The sequence below is a fragment of the Nanorana parkeri genome, unplaced genomic scaffold, assembly GCF_000935625.1.
Source record: "Nanorana parkeri isolate BGI_ZX_2015 unplaced genomic scaffold, ASM93562v1 scaffold940, whole genome shotgun sequence".
NCBI classification, from domain to species: domain Eukaryota; kingdom Metazoa; phylum Chordata; class Amphibia; order Anura; family Dicroglossidae; genus Nanorana; species Nanorana parkeri.
The window spans coordinates 155662-175854 of record NW_017307208.1 but is presented as its reverse complement, the minus strand read 5'-3'; the positions used below and the strand labels follow the sequence as shown (position 1 = coordinate 175854).

At 41.4% G+C, this 20193-nt stretch overlaps 1 protein-coding gene across 1 annotated transcript in view; it reads right to left on the bottom strand.

Moving 5' to 3' along the window:
* Window positions 1–5670: 5670 nt before the first annotated feature.
* The window catches only part of PERP (PERP, TP53 apoptosis effector), a 17232-nt gene continuing 2709 nt past the window's right edge, over window positions 5671–20193 (bottom strand). Inside the window, exons 2-3 of the mRNA XM_018566351.1 lie at window positions 8034–8171; window positions 5671–6003 (exon numbers count right to left, since the gene is read on the bottom strand). Of these exons, the coding sequence (XP_018421853.1) occupies window positions 5786–6003; window positions 8034–8171 (356 nt within the window). The 3' untranslated portion in view covers window positions 5671–5785. The remainder of the gene's footprint in view (window positions 6004–8033; window positions 8172–20193) is intronic.

Here is a 20193-nt window from a genome sequence, read left to right as displayed (position 1 = left end):
CCTAGTGTCTAAAAGTGTAGGCCTAACTTTGAGCTTCTCTTATTTGCACCCTTTTTTGTCTGTTGTGTGTGCGTATACAGTTAAAAGCATTTTGTTTTATCTGCCTGATAAATGCACAAAAATTCCTGTTACTCCCGTCAGATATCGTGTGAGCTGATAACCCTCTGTGCTCTTTGTCTCAGCTAATTCTGATCAGCTTCATTGTTCAATGCCATCTCTGTGGACTACACAACACCTTCCACTTATATAATAAAGATGAGAGGAAGTAGATGTATTTTATTGCTCTGTCCTAGGATGACAACACTGTTCCTTCATCGATACAGTAAGTGTCACCCTAGGAAACGAAGTGTGTTACTGGCAGTATCCCCAGCTAAAATAGGAAAACTAACGCAGCCGTCACATCTAAAGGACTGGTAAGCTGAAATATATTTTTGTTATTTAGTATAGATACACTTTAATGTTACAACCTAATGCTGTGCATCCTTGCCATCTTTTTTTTACAATACCTGCAATGCAGTGTAATCTACAATGATCACTGCACTCCTGAATGAACGTCACTGAAGAATAGCAAACACAAATCCACCGATCCCTAGTACACAATCTAAAAGTGTGCTCCTTCTATCCCATGCAGAAACATTGCAGGGTCCCATTCATCTCTCAGGTTGCTAATTATTAGTTAAACAGATACAATAAACCATTATCAGCCTTATAAACTGTGTCAAACAGCAGGAAACAAACACAGGAAAATAATTAAAAAGAAAAGCTGCTTCATTTCGATCAGAATATCATTTGAGCATAGCGCTGCTGTGTAAGGAGTAATAGCTGTTTTATTTGGTTCCAATTACAGGTGCACCCCCTGCAGCATTCCAGAGTGTTTGTGTTTTATGGTAGTTTAGGTATATAAAAAAAATAAAAAAGGGTCATGGGAAATCATAAGGACTGCTGGAAAGTTATGTGGAAACCAAGAAATGGTATCTTTAGAACAGAGCAGTGAACCTGCTGGGGGATTTAAACAGAAGTGGCATTCTTACCAGCAGAAATGGCAGTTCCTACAATTCCTTCATAGATATGTTATGGTCAGCAGTGTTTGAATAACATCTAGAGCCAAAATTTTGAGTGACTCAATTGTCATTCACAATTGCCAAACAGGTAGAACGCTGTGGTGTAAGCTACATAAATAGCACTCAGTAGTGATTCATTGCAAAATACTTTAGCTATGAGTGATTAAAGGGCAACTGAAACCAAAACTTTATCTTTAGATTTACATAGAGTGGAGATTAGAACAACTGTCAGCTTTGTATTCCTGTGTCCTAGTTAGGGAGATTCACCCTATTTGTCCTATTGATCGTTTTAGGGGTCACCAGAACAAAATGAAAAATCTTCCAGTTAGGACACTAGTTCTGGTGACCCTGCTGAGCGCCAGGGATTTCCCTCACTTTCTATTGTGGCTATTAGACAGAAAGTGAAGGGAAATTTCCCCTCACTATCCAAAACAAAAACAAGTGTTACTTTAGAGAAGTATCAAGGGAATAAAAAATGATCTCCCGAATACTTAGGGCTGATGTGTGACACTGCAGTTTTGTCCAACTCATGGCCTTCTCCCTGCAGAGAGCAGTGACTCCCCCATCCCACCTCTATCCTCCAGCTCTCATTGGAGAGACATACAGGGAGGGGGTGGGCACAGCTGGCTCTAGAGAGGCAGAGCCATCTGTCAATCAGGTGGCGAGGTTGAGCCTGACAATATTGTCAGGATCTTTCTTGGCTGCAGCACAGCTCTGCACTGTCTGCAAATTGCGGCAAGTAGCCCACTAAATGCTGACTTTCGGTCACAGGAGCACATTAGTAAAGAAAATAAAAAGGTTTGGCTTTAGTTCTCTTAATTAATTGTACATGCTGTTTATGTAGCTGACACCAGAGAGATCCAACTGTTCACCAGTTTGCTTCCAGCTTTTGTTTTTACAAGTGATCCTAAGTTACATTCAGCAATTAAAAGTGTAACTCTACTTTTGTTGAGGATCTGGTTTAGTGTAACCACCTGGTGCACTATAAATGTTCTTATGAGGAAAGTTGCAGTGTCTGCATCCCTTTAGAAGTAGTTAACCCCTAGGCAGTATTTTACCAAAAAGGGGATGCCTAAGGTTTTACTTGTATGTTAGTGCAGACTTCTGGGGAAAACTGTGAGCCAATCACACCGGAATTACATTGATGGGGGCATCTCGTACACCAACAGTGTACAGAACCCCTCCATGTGGCAATATTGCATTGAATTTTTTGGAACCATTTTAGAAGATTACAGTTGCTTCAGGTACAAAAAAATAGAATTATAGGTTATATTATTTTTTTACAAATTAGTTTTTCTTTAAGTAGCATGAACGAGTTACTACAAATTGCCTGTTTAGTTCTAGCTTTAAAAGGGGTGGGGCTTAGCAGGAAGGAGCAGTGCACATCGGAGGCCCTAAACCTTAAAGACTTAGGGCTCATATACACTTTGCCCTCAAGTTGCACTGCAATAACATGTGCATTACTGCAATACACGTTACATGCATTACCACGCCGCTGTGCCATTATTCTCAATCACACAAAGGTAATGCAGCTCAACGCACATGCGTTGCAGCACACCAGAAGGCGAAGTAACACACTGCCGCACATTGAAGTGCACTGCATCAGGAAAAATTTGTTTTTTGTCCAATTTTGTGCATTAACACAACGCACAAAAACAGCAAACATCGGCCTGTGTTCCAAATATTATATATTTTTTTTATTGCTGATAGAACGAAAGAAAGGGAAATATTGAAATAAGGGACATCCAATGTGATGTGTACTTGCACTGTAACCACTATCATATCCAACAGAATAATTATTTTGGAATGTAGGCAGGTTAAATTCTCACTTCCTAACAGAAAAAAGGAGGGTCCACCTAATATAGCCATACATCTTCAAAATACTTGTGGGGGAATTTATCAGAACTGGAGCAGACAGAATCTGGAGCAGTTGTCCATAGTAACCAATCAGCTTCTTTCTTTCATTTTTCAAAGCTCAACAGAACAAAATGAAGATAGAAGCGGATTGGTTGCTATGGGCAAGATGCAGATGGTTGCTCCGAAGGCTTTAGATTTCTACTTATTTTCTCATCATATGTACGTCAGATATAACAATAACGAGATCACCATCAGCAATACAGTCCAATTTTTATTTACTTTTAATAAAAAGGTTAGGTTGAAAAAAAACATGAGGGAATAATTCATCAATTTCTAAAGTACAAACAATTTGGAATATTGTAGAATAGTCTTACACACTTGAGCATTATTCAATAAAAAGACCTTATTCCCAGTAATTAGAACTCATTCTACTGACCTCAGATCAGTATACAATGAATTCAGCTTGAATGCTATATGTTGCAGTCTTAAGAAGCAGTACTCCTTATTAAATAAGACTTTTGGTTTGCAAAACAGGCAGCTATATGTACATCTATGTTACTACAATAATATTTACAGTAGTAATACAGTATTAAGATTACTAATTGCAGAATCCTTAGCAAGTGCATTGTGCCATTTATTCTAACTTTGTGTATATAGCTAACAGTTAAGTAAAATATTACAAACATCTGCAAATGTCACTCATCTTTTGTTTATTGTTCCAACCGTATTAAGCAAATCTCAATCTCTTAGCATCATGGTCCATGACTAGGGATGGGAAGAGTTTGGATTAAGTGACAGCAAGCATTATCTGTACATGGTAACCAATATCACTTATATGCAATAGAATTATTATTTCAGAATGTACGGAGGTTATAGTCTACTATATTCTCTTCATTCAACGTGCGGGCTGAACGCAAAAAATATAACAGATTTCTCCATCAATGGTTATGAGGGTTGATTGAGGAATCTCCCGCTGTCAGAATACCCTAACAGAGCCAGCAGCTCATAGGGCAGCCCACTCTGTTCGTTCAAAGATTTTCTGACTGGCTCCTTCGATCCGACAGCGACACCCACTGTGCGAATTTCATCAAGAACTGGCTGAAATTCACACAGTGTATAGCCACCTTAAGAGGAAAAAAAAACCTGAAGCACACCAGCCCCTGTGAGTTCCTGCACGAATCGGTGGCGGAACGCCCTAGATCGCATCCCGGCCGGCTCACTTTGTTTTGGGGCGGGAGGGGGCGTGGCGGTGCATTGAAGTCAATGGCACCGCAGCCACGCCCTCCAGCCGCAATGCGATCGCCCGCACCAGAACGCGTGGCACATTAATGCCTACGTTCCAGTCAGAAAAAAATAGTGCATGTAGCATTTTTTCTGACCGCACCGGAGCGTAGGCATTGATGTGCCACGCGTTCCGCTGCGGGCGATCGCACTGCAGACGGAGGGCGTGACTGCAGTGCCATTGATTTCATTGCACCGCCTCGCCCCCCTCCCGCCCCAAAACAAAGTGAGCCGGCAGGGACGCGATCCAGTGCATTCCGGCAACAAAATCGTGCTGGAACACACTGGGGCTGGTGTGAACTAGCCCTCAAACTATCAGTTGGTTCATTCAGTGCTTTTCAGAAACAATTCTATAAACAGTAAAATCATGTTTATCTCTGCTTTGAACAGTGTACAGAGCTGCTAAACTGTATACCAGATACAAATGTATCAATGTAACAGCCGTAGCACGCAACTGGAATACTTGCAAGATGAATGGAGTTAAAATCTTCAGACAGACACTTATAGCCTAATAGTGAAAAGTAATCTAATAGTAAGCAGTAGGCATGAGTGATTTAGTATGTGCTCATTATGTAGCTGTCTTCCAATCAGGAAGGTGTTAGGCATGTCACAGCCTATACCGATCCCATTTGCTTACCTTTTAGCCATCAGAATCAATAGATAGAGATGGATGAGCTTTACCAATTTGCATGGGTCAGTATGTGGGTTTGAGTTTTTAGATATGGGGAGCAGGGAACTGCTATACATAAATATATCAGGGCCCATTAACACTATTGCGTTGCGGTAACCTACTTGTTGCATGCGTTGGTGTAATGTGGTGCCATTCATTTAAAATGGTACCCCAATGCACTTTGCTGATGGATCCGTATTGCTGTGTAGCGCTTTACAATGTAATGATGTGCATTACAATGCGCTGCCAGAAATGGCACATGCACGATTTTGTTGCATTTTGTTGCGTTGGCAGCCTATTCATTTTGAATAGGCTGCTGTAAAGTAACGCACGTTAGCATACAACATAACACGTATTGACAAGCCTGCATTAATGCAGCACAAAGATATAAATGGGCCCTCAAAATTTAAAGCAAAGCACCACAGTAAACAAATATTTATGCCAACCTTATTTCCATTCTAGAAGCAAAACACAGAAAAACAAGCGCTGCACAAAAACAGTATTTGTTTTAGGTATCAATATATAGTCTGCACAAAATTACAAGGATTAGTATGCGTTTTCATTATAAAAAAATTGTAGTAATATTCCGAAGTGCAAACCTTAAAAACAGCTGACTTAAATGAGGTTTACAAGATGTCAAATACTTTCATTAGTTAGCTGTGTAATACCAATTCATTGCATCTAGTTGCTACATGATAAACCTACTATTCAAGCCGACATTATATTCCAGTCCAATGTATACAAATATTAGTTGTAGAAAAATATATCTAATTGCAACAGGGTCAGCTTTTTTTTTTTTTAACTACAAGTATAACCTAATCAAATAAAATGTGCTTGATAAACTGGAGAAACGCATCATAGAACAGTCTATTGTAATATGGCAAAGGGAAAAACCAAACAGTCTCAGTCCTTAAATTTAGGATGATGTGTAGAAGTATTTGGTCTTGACGTTGCCCAGAAGTTCATCCTCAAAGTTGGGGAGGCAGCAGAAGAAGATTCCACAGCCGAACATGATGATTGTGCTGCCCCAACCAAAGCCATAGGTCCAGCTGTACAGGTAGTTTTCAATCTGCACTGCCAAGTCTGAGGTGTATTTGACAGGGTAGATGACCAGTGCAATAATCTGCAAAACAACTAACAAAAGAAAAACAACAAAAAAGTTATACTTCAGCAATACCTATCTACATATCATTTACTTCAAACATGGGTTACTTTGCATTAAAGTATATCTAAAGAAAACACTTTTTAAAGTGTTGGATGCAGTAAGGAAAGGCTAGAACCCCCATCATGTTTTGACTGAGGTCTGTGTTCCTACTTGTAAGATTCACCGCTATGGTTTATCCACGTGACCACTGTTGCAGAAACCAAAAGTGATGGAACTACAAAATGTAAGTGATGCCACTGGAGTAGAGGGAAACAGAAGGGACACCTGGTTCCGGGATAATGGAGTTCCCCTCATGTTAGAGAAACTTCTTTTAACTTCCTGTTGTGCTCTTTGGAACAGTAAGTGAAGGCAAATTTCCCAAACAGGACAGCAAAATAGAAGTAATAGGAATTTGGATGTTTACTTATAGAAAAGGGGGTTAAAAAGCACAATTCACCTTTGTGACCATGTTTTATGTTAAAGTATTTTAAGGAGTTAACATAAAACATGGTGACATTCACTAAACTCCCCCCTCAGCTTACCTGAATTGTATTTTTTTGTTAATATTTTTACCGATGACATTTATTTATTTTATAATAGGATAGACTACAAGTCTCATCTGCCACAGTGGCAGTGGGACTCGTAGATCTCAATGAAGCACAAGTGCGGTGACGTCGCAACTAGAGGTGCACCGAAATGGAAATTTCAAAACCGAAACAAAATTGAAATTAATAAAAAATTGTCAGGCCGAAACCGAAAGTTTTTTATTTAATTTTTTTAACATTTTTAAATAATATTTTATTTGTATTTATTTTTTATAAACTTTTAATTTGTGTTATATTTTTTATTTATTATAAGCTTTTTATTTATTCATTTTTATTAAATATTTTTATTTTTTACTTTACTTTTAGGGGCTTCGGGGAAATATTAGGGGTCTATACAGACCCCTCATGTTTCCCTTTTAAGTAGAAAAAGAGATTGAAGACACAGAGTCCTCAATCTCTTTTTCTGCAGCCCCTGTTATCAATAAACAGGAATCCTCTATGAGTGTTCATTCATAACTTGAGGACATTGTGTTTATTATAACCACAATTATGAACGACAGGAGGGGATGTAGATCACTTCCCATTCAGTCATAATTGAGTATATAGTCATCATACCGTGTCCTCAATTATGTACAAACACTCAGCGATCACTGATCACACTGAGTGTTTGTACTCGCTCTCCTTCCTGACAGCTGTCACAGGAGGCTGAGCGAGCGGTGTAGGGAGGAGAGCTCAGCCTCCTGTGACAGGCGGCTAAGCGGTGTGGGAGGAGAGACACCGGCCGCTCACAGTGCTATCCTCCCGCAGCGCTCGGCCGGCTGTCACAGTTTCTATGCACTGCACATTTTATTGCAATGTTCTGCAGGCTCCAATGCAAAAAAAAAATTAAATAAAAATGCATATTTATTTAATGTGGTTAATTTATTAAATTTTTTTTTTAAGTTGGACTGTGCCTTTAAGATTTAGTTAAAAAACAAAGTTCAATGATGAAAACAATAAGGGCAGAGTGAATAAAACACTTCTGCACAAAGCCTAAGGAGCTGCATGTGCTGCAATCACTTCATTCTATCTGTGGGAACTGTACAGATTCTTTTCAGACTTGTGGTTGCTTAGTCAACAGAAATTTTGGTCTCGTCTGATAGTCAGGACCAGATTTCTATTACGTGCCTCCTAGGCCACTTTCCAATGACCAGAATTCACCCAATTGTGAATGCACAGTTCCAACAGCTTATATACAAGAGGATCTATATATAATTAAAAGTATCTTTATGCTACCAAATAAAGGAAAACGGTAAAGGCCCACTTTACTAGTACATTGATCTACTGTGAACTAACATGATTAGGTCAAATACAACATAAAAACAGTTATGTGCCCCTGGAAATGTTTTCAAACTATTGAGAACATCAGACATTTCCCTTCAGCTCCCACAAATTCCACCCAGACCACTACAAACAAACACATAGCTAGTTCTTACCGGCCAGGAAGAGAAGAAATCCAATGATTCTCAACAGGGAAAGAACTGGTGAACACAGAGCAACAAAGGAGATAATGAAGCACACGATAAGGATGATGAATCCAATAATCAGAAGTGCAGCTGTTGCTTTACCCCAGGCTGGAAAGAAAAGACACAAATTATTCATGCGTTATTGGTGGTAGAACGACAATATGTGAAGAAACACACTGTACTAATAAAAGTGACAAATGGATCTGTTATAGTTATTATCTAAAGTTTTTAGTTTCCTGAAAAAAACAGCAAGGTTGAGCAGGTGGTAGGTAACCGATAGGGAAAATTAACTGGCCCAACACCCCCCTTCTCCCCCACCGGTCTGTTGTGGGCCATGTATGGGTATACCTTGGATGTGAAAAGATTCAATCAAGCTTCATCAGTTTGAATCAGGTAGCACAAGAAAATATGTAGGCAACATTTTCCTGCAATATAAGCATACAGTGGCTTGCAAAAGTATTCACCCCATTAGCATTTTTCCTTGGTCATAAGGTTGGTTGTCTGTCGTTGTCTAGAAAAACCACGAGTTTCAACACCATCATTTCTCAGACATCCCAAATTATGGAAGTATCATAAACCGAATGAAATAGACCAAATGTTATTATATATGCATGTCCAATGCCTTATAATGTATGCACTGAAGCCATTTTGAATCTCAGATCCCATTTTGAGTGCATTTTTCTCTCTCGCGCACACCTATTTGCACCTGCTCTCGAGTGAGTATGAGTGAGGCCTAAACCTTTGTTTTTTATTTTGAGATATCTGGACGTAAACATGAAACTGCAGACAATACTTTAAACAGAATTGCATTCAGCTACATTATTTGTAGCAAATAAAACATGTTTACATGGTCAGGCCTGTAAAAGAACAGCCTAGTGGCAGCCCTAATTCCCAGATAACATATTCAGGTTATTTAAACTTTATGTCAAGTGCAGAAACTTAGACCAAGCACTTAGAAAGCATCTTTAACTAATCCTATTTCAGTAAACAAAATCTGATTGAATATTGTAGGTTTCAGCTCACATTCATTGTGGTGTTATTGAATAAGCCCACCTGATGCATCAAATACCCAACATCAACAGAATACAGCACAAATTATCATAGAATAATATTTTTTGTCACTAAACACATTAATAATGGGTCACAGTTTACAGCACGTACTTTACCAGTGCTACAACCACTGCAGAACTGAACTGAAATCTATCTACCTGTCATGATAACATTATAAAATCCAAACTAAAAGTGCAAATTAAAAAAAGAGAAACTGACATTCTTCTAATCCTGAGGTTTCTGAGCAAATCAAGGGATGATTTAATATCACCATCTACCTGGTGAAAAGGTGATTGGTCTACTTAGAAGATATTAATCGGATTGTTTTGGGGCTAGTTCACACCAGAACTGCATCACAACGGCGTGCGTCTGCGCAGCTGCAGTGTGATGTGTTTTGCTGCATGTGTACTGCGATTTTGACACTTTTTCTAGCTTAAAATGGGCTTTCAGGTGCAGTCCAGTGCGTACATGCTTTTTAATGCGTTCCATTGCGATCAGGTGCAGCTAAAATGCTGCACTGGTTTGAACAGAGCACCAGAAATCCCATTGGAAAGCATTGTGATACAATTTGGATGCAGCTGTCAAACTGAACAGATTGCATCACAAGTGCATCTGGTGTGAACTAACTCTTGTTCCTGATACTGTGCCTCCCACTCTTTCTGTACACCTAGCACTAAGTCATCAGTTTCAGTAGCCAATAACGAACAAAACCCAAGAACAAAAATGTAATATACTTTCAAGCTTTTTCTATTTGAACTTGGTGATACAGCCATAACACACTCTCTCGCAGAGGATGACAACTCTCACTTACTGCGCTGTATCTAAGGGCAGTGTTGTCATCATGGGACAAGAAGTGGGTTAGGACTGTTGAGCACCCACCTCTTCAGTATGGGACCCTGCCCCAAAGAAACCCCTGCACTTTTTTTGCACAACAACAAGTAACAGCAAATTGCCCAGATATTAACAGGCCCCACAGAATGCAATGGAAATCTTATTGTCAAGCATTGCTGTACTTCTGGAAATGCGCAACAAATCTTTGTCACGCCTAACAGACTTTTTTTCGGCACTTTTTGAAAAAAAAACCCCCAAAAAACAAAAAGCTTTCAGTTGTATGTTTGACATACCAAAAGGGAAGTAAATGAATAGTTGTTAGAGTGAATATAGACTTCAAAGGCACTTTACTGGAAAATAAGTGGATAGGCGGGTAGGGCTAAACTCAGAATTCAGGAAAAATCAACAGTAAAAAAAAAAAAGGGAAGCCAAAATCAGAGGCAAAAAGGGGAGGGTTTCCTGGCTGCGATTACAAAGCCAACACCACACCATGCATTATCTGTCCACTTTAAAGTGTTCGTAAACGACATTTAGAAATCAAACTCATACGGTAGTGCTGCAGACATTAGCACTTATCATTTTGCATGTCAGTTTTCCTTTCTAAGCATTAGGTTTGCTTTCATGTCCTTGTCTCCAAATGTCCCCTTTCTGGGTCCCGTTATCGGGGTCGCTCCGTCCCCTTACAGGGTGCCATCTTTGCATACGGGCTCCCGGCGCAGATTCTCTAGCGTGCATTCAAACATAGTCCTAGCCCCTCCCCTTTTCCTCTCCTTGCAGCGAGTGAGCAGATTGAGCATGCGCTTTGAGTAGTGCACTGTGCATGCAAAGGGCACAAGGTGTGCTCTTCCCTATGCAGAAAGCATAAAAACAATCTGCTGGTGGCTGTATGTTGCAGACTACGTGCGGGATGCACGAATGTGCATTGCGGTGCATGCACCAGAAACGTATGTTGTTGCATTGTTATTGGTCGCGCTGCAATGCACATGAGTCGGAAGGTGTGTTGGGGTGCCATTCAAAATGATGTCACCACATCGCACCAGCACACAGAAGGGTGATTGAGGGTGGATAATTGGAACGATTATCTGCAGCCAGTTGGTGTGTGGCCAAAAAAAGCCATCCCTGGACGCACACTGTCTGCATCCAGGGTCAGTCAGAGGCTATATTTGCATGAGCATTTATATGAGAACAGTGGCAATGCTGGCCAATGATTTGTATAGGATAAAATCTAACAGCCACTGCTGCTTTTTGCACCCACTATGTACATGCAGAACATAGTTCCGCTGCCCGCCCATGTGAACTTAACCTTTGTTACTGCATACAGATGGTGTAAATGGCTCTGAAAAATGAGTGTTTATGCCTAGGAAATAAAATAACAGAAATGTTGTGGGTTGAATGAATCCAGAATGCATCCCCAGTGTGGCATTTCTGAAGAGGATAAGATACTTCAGACTCAAAATGGCTACTTATGAATATCAAACTCTTTTATTGCTCGTTTTGGGTTACAAAAAACTGCATGCTGTCAAGAGAGGAGGTTTTTATTTTATCATGATTTACTGAACAGGTTTCTTCATGTCATGAGTATAAAACAGTGACAAGTATACCACTCCTTGTCCTTCAGCTAAACCAGTCAAACCTCCACCCAAATGTGTGGGTGTGGAAACCATAATATGTTTGTATGTGAATCATCATAATTGTTGTGCTGACATTGGCTTTTTCTGGCTTCACCATTTTAGTCACACAGTTTTCCCTTATTATCCCAAACCCTGATATGTAACATATTTGCTGGTCCTAAGATGTGGTGGCTGCATTCATTTCTTTTTTTTTAACACACACACACACACACACACACGCACACACACACACACCTCAATCTCCTTTTCTGCAGCCCCTGTTATAAATGAACAGGAATCCTTGGTTCTCAACTGGTGGGTCATGACCCAAAAGTGGGTCACAACCACGTGTTCAGTGGGTCGCCATGTGCCTTCCACTTTTCTAGGTGAGAGGCTCCTCAGCCTCCCCCTAGCGCAGCACTGTCAGTTCTCGAGCCATTCAAAATATGCTGCCTGGTGCCGAGTGTCAGCTTGAGGTGGGATGGGCTGGAGCTATGGCAGCTATGGCAGTGAGGGAGATCCATCCAAATGGCTCCCAGCACCTCTACAGGGCGCACAAGGGAGCTGTACCAGCATTGCGCTTATGGATGGAGCTCCGTCACAGCACAGCATCCCACACTGGAACCCAGGCTGAGGATCCACTCCAGTTCTTGTACGGTAGTGAGACTTGGTGGATCTTTTGAATGGCATCCCGAACGCACTTGCCACCCACAGTTCAATCGCCCGCACTAAAACCCGCGCTACCGGAATGCTGTGCGTTCTATTGCAGTGTGACTCGGGTCGCGACTTAATGACGGAGGACAAACGTGGGTCTTGAGGTTACACAGGTTGAGAACCACTGCTCTATACTGAATGTTCCTGTTTAGTCATAACATGAGGACAGAGTATGTTTACTATCACCACAATCATGAATGAACAGGAGGTGATGTAGATCACTTCCCATTCATAATTGAGGATATAGTAACCATACTCTGTCCTCAATTATGTACAAACACTCAGCGATCACTAATCACAGAGTGTTTGCACTCGCTCTCAATCCTGACAGCTGTCACAGGAGGTTGAGCGAGCGTTGCAGGGAGGAGAGATCAGACTCCTGTGACAGCGCAGGCTGTCTCCGCCCCCACACTGCTCTGCGGGACTGTGACAGGAGTCCTCTCACAGTTCTCGGCCGCCTGTGACACTTTCTCTCCTCACCGCTGGGACACAGGGCAGCGCCCAGCGGGGAGGAAAGAAAGCAGGGATGCGCCGAAGTATCGGCAGACAAATTGCACTTTTGGCATTTCGCCAAAAGTGCAATTTTCGGCCGATATGTTTTGGTGGCTGATATATCGGTGCATCCCTAATATATAGATAGAGAGAAAATTTGTCGTCACCCAAAAGGACTGGACTACAGAGATCTTCTCCTCTTCTCCATAACAGAGTGGAGGAGTTCTGTAGACATTATAGGTAACTGGGAAAAATGAAACTGATAATAGTGCAGTAGAGGGAGTATGCACAGGATATAAAAGAAAACACTTTCCATGGCATATTTAACAGAGGAAAAGGGATCAGACAAGGGTTCACATTTAGTAAAAGCCACTCAGAGATACTTCTGTCCAAAATAACATGAGTTCATTACCTGATAACTCTGTGTCCAGGAATCTTCCAGGACAGCAGATTCTCATTGGCTGTCCTGGAAGAGGACTGGGGAAAAATCAGCTATACTTTTTAATAAATGCTATACCCCCTCACCATGCAATGTAAACTGAGCCATCTGGCTTCATACACATTTTTAGACACAACTATTTTAAGAGACTTGGCAGGAGTCAAAACCACCTACCCTGTATCCAAAAGCCACAAAGAAAGGCCATGATGTGAACAAATCCTAGAAACCAGCACACAGTCAATATCTAGAAAACAACAGGCCTGTAGCCAGATACAAGTAGGGCATGAACTACTTTTTTCAAACACAATGCATGGTATTATGGTTCCTTGTTTTGCAGTCAATTGCACCGCGGCCGTGAGGTGCATTTGGGGTGCCATTCAAATGAATAGAAATACAACACATCGCACCGCTCACACTGTTAACGTGCGGCAGGTGCATCGCATGGTAATGGTTCTGTGTGATTAATGCAGTGCAATGGTGTGAACAAGCACTAAAAGTGATATTAACATTAAAAGGATTCTAAGCCATTTGAAATGCTGATGAAATCACTTACAATGAATGCTGCTCCTTGATGTTTAAAAGTTTTAGTTTCCTGCAGAATCATCTGGTCCTCTGAGCACTGGTCCTGACTTCCTGTTTTAAAGTGACTCCTTTGTCAAGCAGAGTGCTATGCAGTTACACTTGTGTGTGCTAGTAAGCCGTGTGTGTCTCCACAAACACAGACAGCAAATCAAGCTAATCCCCCCCCCTCTTCTCCAAGCTAGTGGATGAACAGTTGCTGGCATCTGCTCTGTCCTTTGTGATATTGTACTGGACAGGAAGCTCAGGCAAGCTGACATGAGATTAGCTAGCCTATTTAAATCCCCTGTATAGGAAAGGATGAGACAGCATTGCAAGCCACTATGCTTACATGAAATCTTTATTTTAGAAATAAACATTTAACAGGAGTATTTCCATGTATCTGCCAACCTTTTTCCTACTTATAACTTAAACTTTCCTTCTTCTGCACTGTGTCCCTGTGTGGAGTCTGCCATTGTGGTAGAGGAGCAGGGGTTTGCTGTCCCTTAATGACTGATAACATAATGATGGATACGCAGGAGAGATGGAGAAAGCACAGATCCACAGAATGAAAGAAACAGACACTGGGAGATGCATGCACCGTGGGTCCTCTGGAACGGTTTTCTCTTGAGCAGTATGTCAGAAGAGCAGTGTAGGGACATTAGCAAATCTCACTACAAATATTATTAGACTATCAATGAAAGGCAGTAGTGCCTTAGAATCTCACACTGGGGATATACAGCTATTAGAGTACACATTAGTAAGCACACCAGAAACGCTCTGCTCTTTCTCAGGAGGAGATCAAAACAAAAAAAAGGTAGCTTTATCAGGGTACTACAAAGGCCTAATTAACATTTCTAGATGCTTCCCCTATAAAATAGCAAATCACTTTCCGATTTCAGCTCCAATTTAAACATAAGGTGTTTGTACGTCTCAGTTCCATCGCAAGTCCAAAATATATGTAAACAACAAATAAGTACAGAAACTATGAAAGCAAAATATATAGTTCTACATAAGATTATCATGTTCTAAATGCACGGCAACATTTAAGAAAGGCATAGCCCACGAATGTGGACACAGTCCAGAATAAATAACTTCCCTTGTAGAAACAATAATAGAAAGCACGTGACAGCACAATATATCTACCTATTGTTGATACAGCAGGGCTGCTATTCTCTATGATGGCATTTAATACCCATCAAAACAGAACACAATCGCTCCATTCTTTTACTAGCCATTTAAAATGTTTCTAATAAAGATACACTGAAAGACACTGCAACCTTCAGGAATGTAAAAAATGTAACAAGCCTGGGTCCTGGCTATCCTGTGAGTGAGGAGGGGAGGGGGGCTGCTTTCAGCACTGTCCACATCTTGACCCTTGTAGCCAAACACCAAGCATTTCTACTGCAATCATCTCAGACAACTGATGTATTGATTTCATCATTAATAAGGAATGTGCTTTGTTTGAAGGCTTCTAAGTAATTCACTACATACAAGCTGGATAGTAAAGAAAAACAGAAAAGTTCCAGACCATTACTCCCTGCGCAGTTAAATAGCAAGTCAGCAGTTCTGTATCTCTCAACGCAGTGCTGCTGTTAAAATGCTTGTTCACGCCACAGCATTGCATTAAACGCACGTCACCTTGAGTTTAGTGCACAGCGCACCTAGTGTGTGGTACCGTGTGCTAGGTGCTTTGGGGTGCCATTCAAATGCACTGTGATATTTCCTAGGCCCCTTTAACACTATCTGATCAGGAGGGGATCCCTGCATGGATTCTCTCCTGATCGGGGCGATACAGATCAGATGTCACCACTGTTCCGTTTGTTTTTCTGGACCTGGCCGGAGCCAGGGGCAACTGGACATAAACGGACACCTGTCTGTTTAGATCTGGCTACCCATATACTTAAATTGGACATCCAATGGGGTCTGCTCGAAAAAATGAAAGGTGGACCTGTTCAGACCACCTGTCTGAAAGGGGTATTATTGTAATAAAAAGTTTACTTTGTATTTGTACCTGCTTAGTACAACCGTAGATACAGTTGCTGCTCTTCAGTATTACGGAAAAAAACACCTTTTTTCCCCTTTTCTACTAATGTAAACAAACATGTCTTCTGTCTGCTTACACGTAGGAGTGTTCAGAGATTGGCGGATCTCTTCCAGTTATCAACAATATAACCAATCAGACTTTAATGCAGGGATGGAATAATTCATATGGAATTCAGGAGCCAGTCTGTCCAATCCAGAAGCCATCTTCATTGATAACAACTAGAGAAACCACAAAGGTTAGATGCTAGATGTAGTTTTTAAGGAGCATCGGCTACCTGGCTCCTGAGATTTGTCCAGCTCTGGTTTAATCTCCTACTCCTTTGTTTAGCTATACGAGCAGTAAAAGCACTATTGTATGTGTGCAAGCACAAACACAGATCTGTCACAGATTTTATTTCCTTTCTTTTTCTTTTAAATCACACTGCACAATCCTGAATATGATAAATATTTACAATACTCTCATAGATAATCATGCCGTTATCTTTTGGCAGTTAAACTACACATTACCAAAATGCTCTGGCTGGTGGCACTGCTAGCCAATATCACTCCAAGCTGGCCATACACTGTTGGACAAAATTGGAGCTGTGGGGGGCCTGTTGGCACCACTCCGGGTCAAAAACTCTCAGCCGAACAGTGACTGCAGCCCATGTTTGGGCGTTCTGACAGCTGCAGGTGCCACCTGTCAGAAAACAATAGCCCGACAGGGAATGGGGGATTCAGCCCATAGGGCTGAACAATAAAAAACTATAAGTGTATGACCATAGTTGTTACATGGATACATTTGAATCTGGAAGGGTTCATTTACACCAGGAGTGTTCGCCAGGATTTATCAACACAAGCTCAGCACAAATTGTTCTCTATGTAACCAGTTCACACCATTCATGTGTGTGTGGGTGCTTGTTTTGTAAATATGCCCCATTTCTGCATTTTTGCGTAGCGCAAGGAACAAAAACGCGTGTAGATTCACTGCACTGCAATGAACTGTCGGGCATAAAGTTGAATGAAGTGGCATTTAGTGACAGTTTAACCAAGTTAAAAAAATTAATGAAACACTATGGTGCATTACAACAACGCATCACACCATCCCAACACAATGCACACCTACATGCATTTTCTATGGTCTATAAAGCACACCCAATATGTCAATGTGTGCTTAATCTGAGTTTTAATCTGAGTAATGTGTAATTTTTAAGGCAGGTTTCAATTGGATTATTGGTTGTGAGAAATCTCTTCGTAATGTCAATGCATTAGGTCATACTTTCTGTATGTGAGACAGCACGCAGTTTGTAGGGGTGTGTTTGAGAAAAGAACTGCATGACTAGCAGGCGTCCTTAGATCACCAAACGACCAATAAAAGAGATGGATTGACTGGAACAATACACCAACGCCTAAACAGGAATGCTGAGCAGGTAAACTGTGCTCACCTGCAAGTACTTTAGATTCATTTTTAATCTGGATTGGAGTGTACAGTGATGGGTAGACGAGACAGTGGAAACGCCCTATAGAATTACCATGTGCATGAAGCAAAGGCTTATGTATTTTAGTCCATACATAAAAGCACACACACAAGTATTTAAACATGTATAATCCATAAAATGCAACGATCAGCTAACACGCCACCTGATTATATACATTTAGGGCCTGTTCACACCACTTCAAGTGCGTTCCAGCACAGTTAGCTGCTGGAACGCACTGGATCACATTAGAAAATCCACCCGCAGAGTGTTCGCCTGCACCAGATTGCGTGGCACATAAATGCCTGCGTTCCGGTCCAGTGCGATACAAGCACAATTTTTTGTGATCGCACTGGTCAGGAATGCAGGCACTGATGTGATGTGCGGGCAGGGCGCCATTGATTTCAATGCACTGCCATGCCCCCTCCCGCCCCAGAACGGAAGATTTTTAAATACGATCCAGTGGGTTCCAGCAGCTACTGGAACGATCTGGAAGTAGTGTGAACAAGCCCTTAAATTACATGTAAACCCTTACTGAAGCACAGTTTGCCAAAGCACAAAATGTCTTCCATGTCTTTTTCTTTTAGAAAAAAGTTTTCACTTTTTGGCTGCTGACCTCCTTCATTCTTTTTCAGCCACTTCCTGTCTACATGCATTCGCTCTTGCAGCAGCTCCACATAATTATTCTTGAGAATGGTGAAACATGTCCGTGCAATTAGCATTGGTATGGCGTCTTCGCCCCATTTCAAGTTTTTCAAGTGATTCTGAAGGGTTTTTTTGCTCCTTTTTAAGAAAGAGATGGTTGTTAGGTAAAAAAAAAAAAAAACACTCAGGCACATCCTTTGAAGTCTATGGGGCAAAAAATTCTGCCTGATAAAAAGCTCATGTACTTTTTCGAGGATCAGGAGTAACCTGAATGTTCTCCAGTTCAGGCATTCATTGTTATCTTAGTGCCAACCCCTCGGCACAATAAAATGCTAAAAAATACGTTATTTAAAACACATCCCAAAACACCTGTGAGAACTGTGCAAGTAAATAACGGTGCAGAATTTGGCCATCTCCCTGTCCACTTCGCAGATTATCATTGGCGATTGAGAATCAGGAGCCAGTGAAATGCAAGGCTGTCAGTTACACTCCACCTTTTATTGGCCGTCAGGTGTTGTTTTGTGCAGCGGCAGATCCCATGGGCACTCTGGCAGGTGCTTTTCTATGATCGGGCCCAGGCAGCGACATAATTTTGGTGCTTCACACAGCATAACGCACTCAAAACATAACTCAACCCCAATACACATTTAACTTATAAACTGATCACCATGTCGTCACACGTACTTTGTTACGATTTGTATGGGGCAGGAAGGGTGCAGTGGCTGGAGGCCACAGCCGAGCTGTGCAGGGTTCCTGGGGGTGCTGCCGACAGGATAGGGCTCCAGGGTGGATGTGGTGGTGAGGTGCAGTCATGTGGCATGGAGCCACTTATGCTTCCCCTGGCCACACGCGTGGGGAGGCTTTTGTTACAAGTGCTTACCCTGAGTTCTGTATACCTCACCTGTGATGTCACCAGGGAACCATGACACAAACCACCAATTGTATTCATCAGCATGACATCACTGGAGGCATGACACCCCTTACCAGCTTTGTACACTGACATGTGACATCACTGGAGGCATAGAATGTGAAGAAGTCATATGGCTTCTGTATAATGTATGCAACATACACTATACATGGATTCTAGTACCCCAGCGACCCCACTGCCTACTGAGAGCCTAATTCAGCCCTTTGGTGTTTGAAGTGCAGAGGGAGCATTGATTTGTAAATGGACCCTTATTAACACCAATCTCTAGCAATCCAATGTATGTAAAGCAACACTACATACTCTGGATTGTAAGGGACAGCTATGGCGTGCCTCTGTTGGCCAGCACCCTGCTTTTTGGACAGGACCGATGAGTTTGGACATACGAATAAGGCCTTGTTCACACCAAATGCAGACCAGATCCAGTCAGGTTTCTGCACACGCAGTGTAGTGGGTTGTGCCGCGTTTTAGACGCGTTTAGGGCCGGTTTTGGTTAAGTTTAACATGGGCTTTCAGGAACTTGCATGCGTTTTTGATGCGTTTTAGATGCGTTCCAGACCAGATCCAGAGCAGGTAAAATAGGGCTTGCCGCATTTTTTTCATCCGGTCTGGATCTGGTCTGGATCCGCACGCTGCGATGTGAACTGGAGGTCAAAATACCATAGGAATACATTGGACGCAGTTTTGATCCGGTCTGCACCTGCTCTGGTCCGGATCTGCTCCGCGCTTGGTGTGAACAAGCCCTAAGAGCGCTGTCATTGTCGTAAGCAATCTCCAGCAGTTTGAAGCAACACGCCCCTAGTCTTTAACTATCTCCCACAGCATGACGCAAGTATTCAACCACTCTTGCAGAGTCTCTAACCATTTCCTCTAGTAAGTCTTCAGTCTATGACAGTCTTCTGTAGCATTACATAGAATAAATATTATATGCATCCCTTTGGTGATATCAGGGGCCGCATTTGAGATCCCCAATATCTTGTAAGTTGGCAGCTACTGTTCTAGTGTGAGTGTGCATGCGTGTACACACACACATACAAATATATTATGGCCACTACAACCTCACGGAAGGGTGAACAAATTATATATATAAATATACTTCTAAATATGCACTATACTTGTACATTTAAATAAAATTTGCTTTGTTTCATCCATACATATACATTTATTTAATACATCTGGGGTTCAATTCATGTAGGAGGTCTGAACAACTGTTTTAAAGCGCCTTTGAAGGAAATTAGTTGACTCAGTGATGGCACCTTCGAATGCTCTAATTATTTTTCAGACTGTGAGTATCTTCTCATAAATTATGTATTTATTCCCTATACATACATACATATACATATACAGTATATATATATATATATTA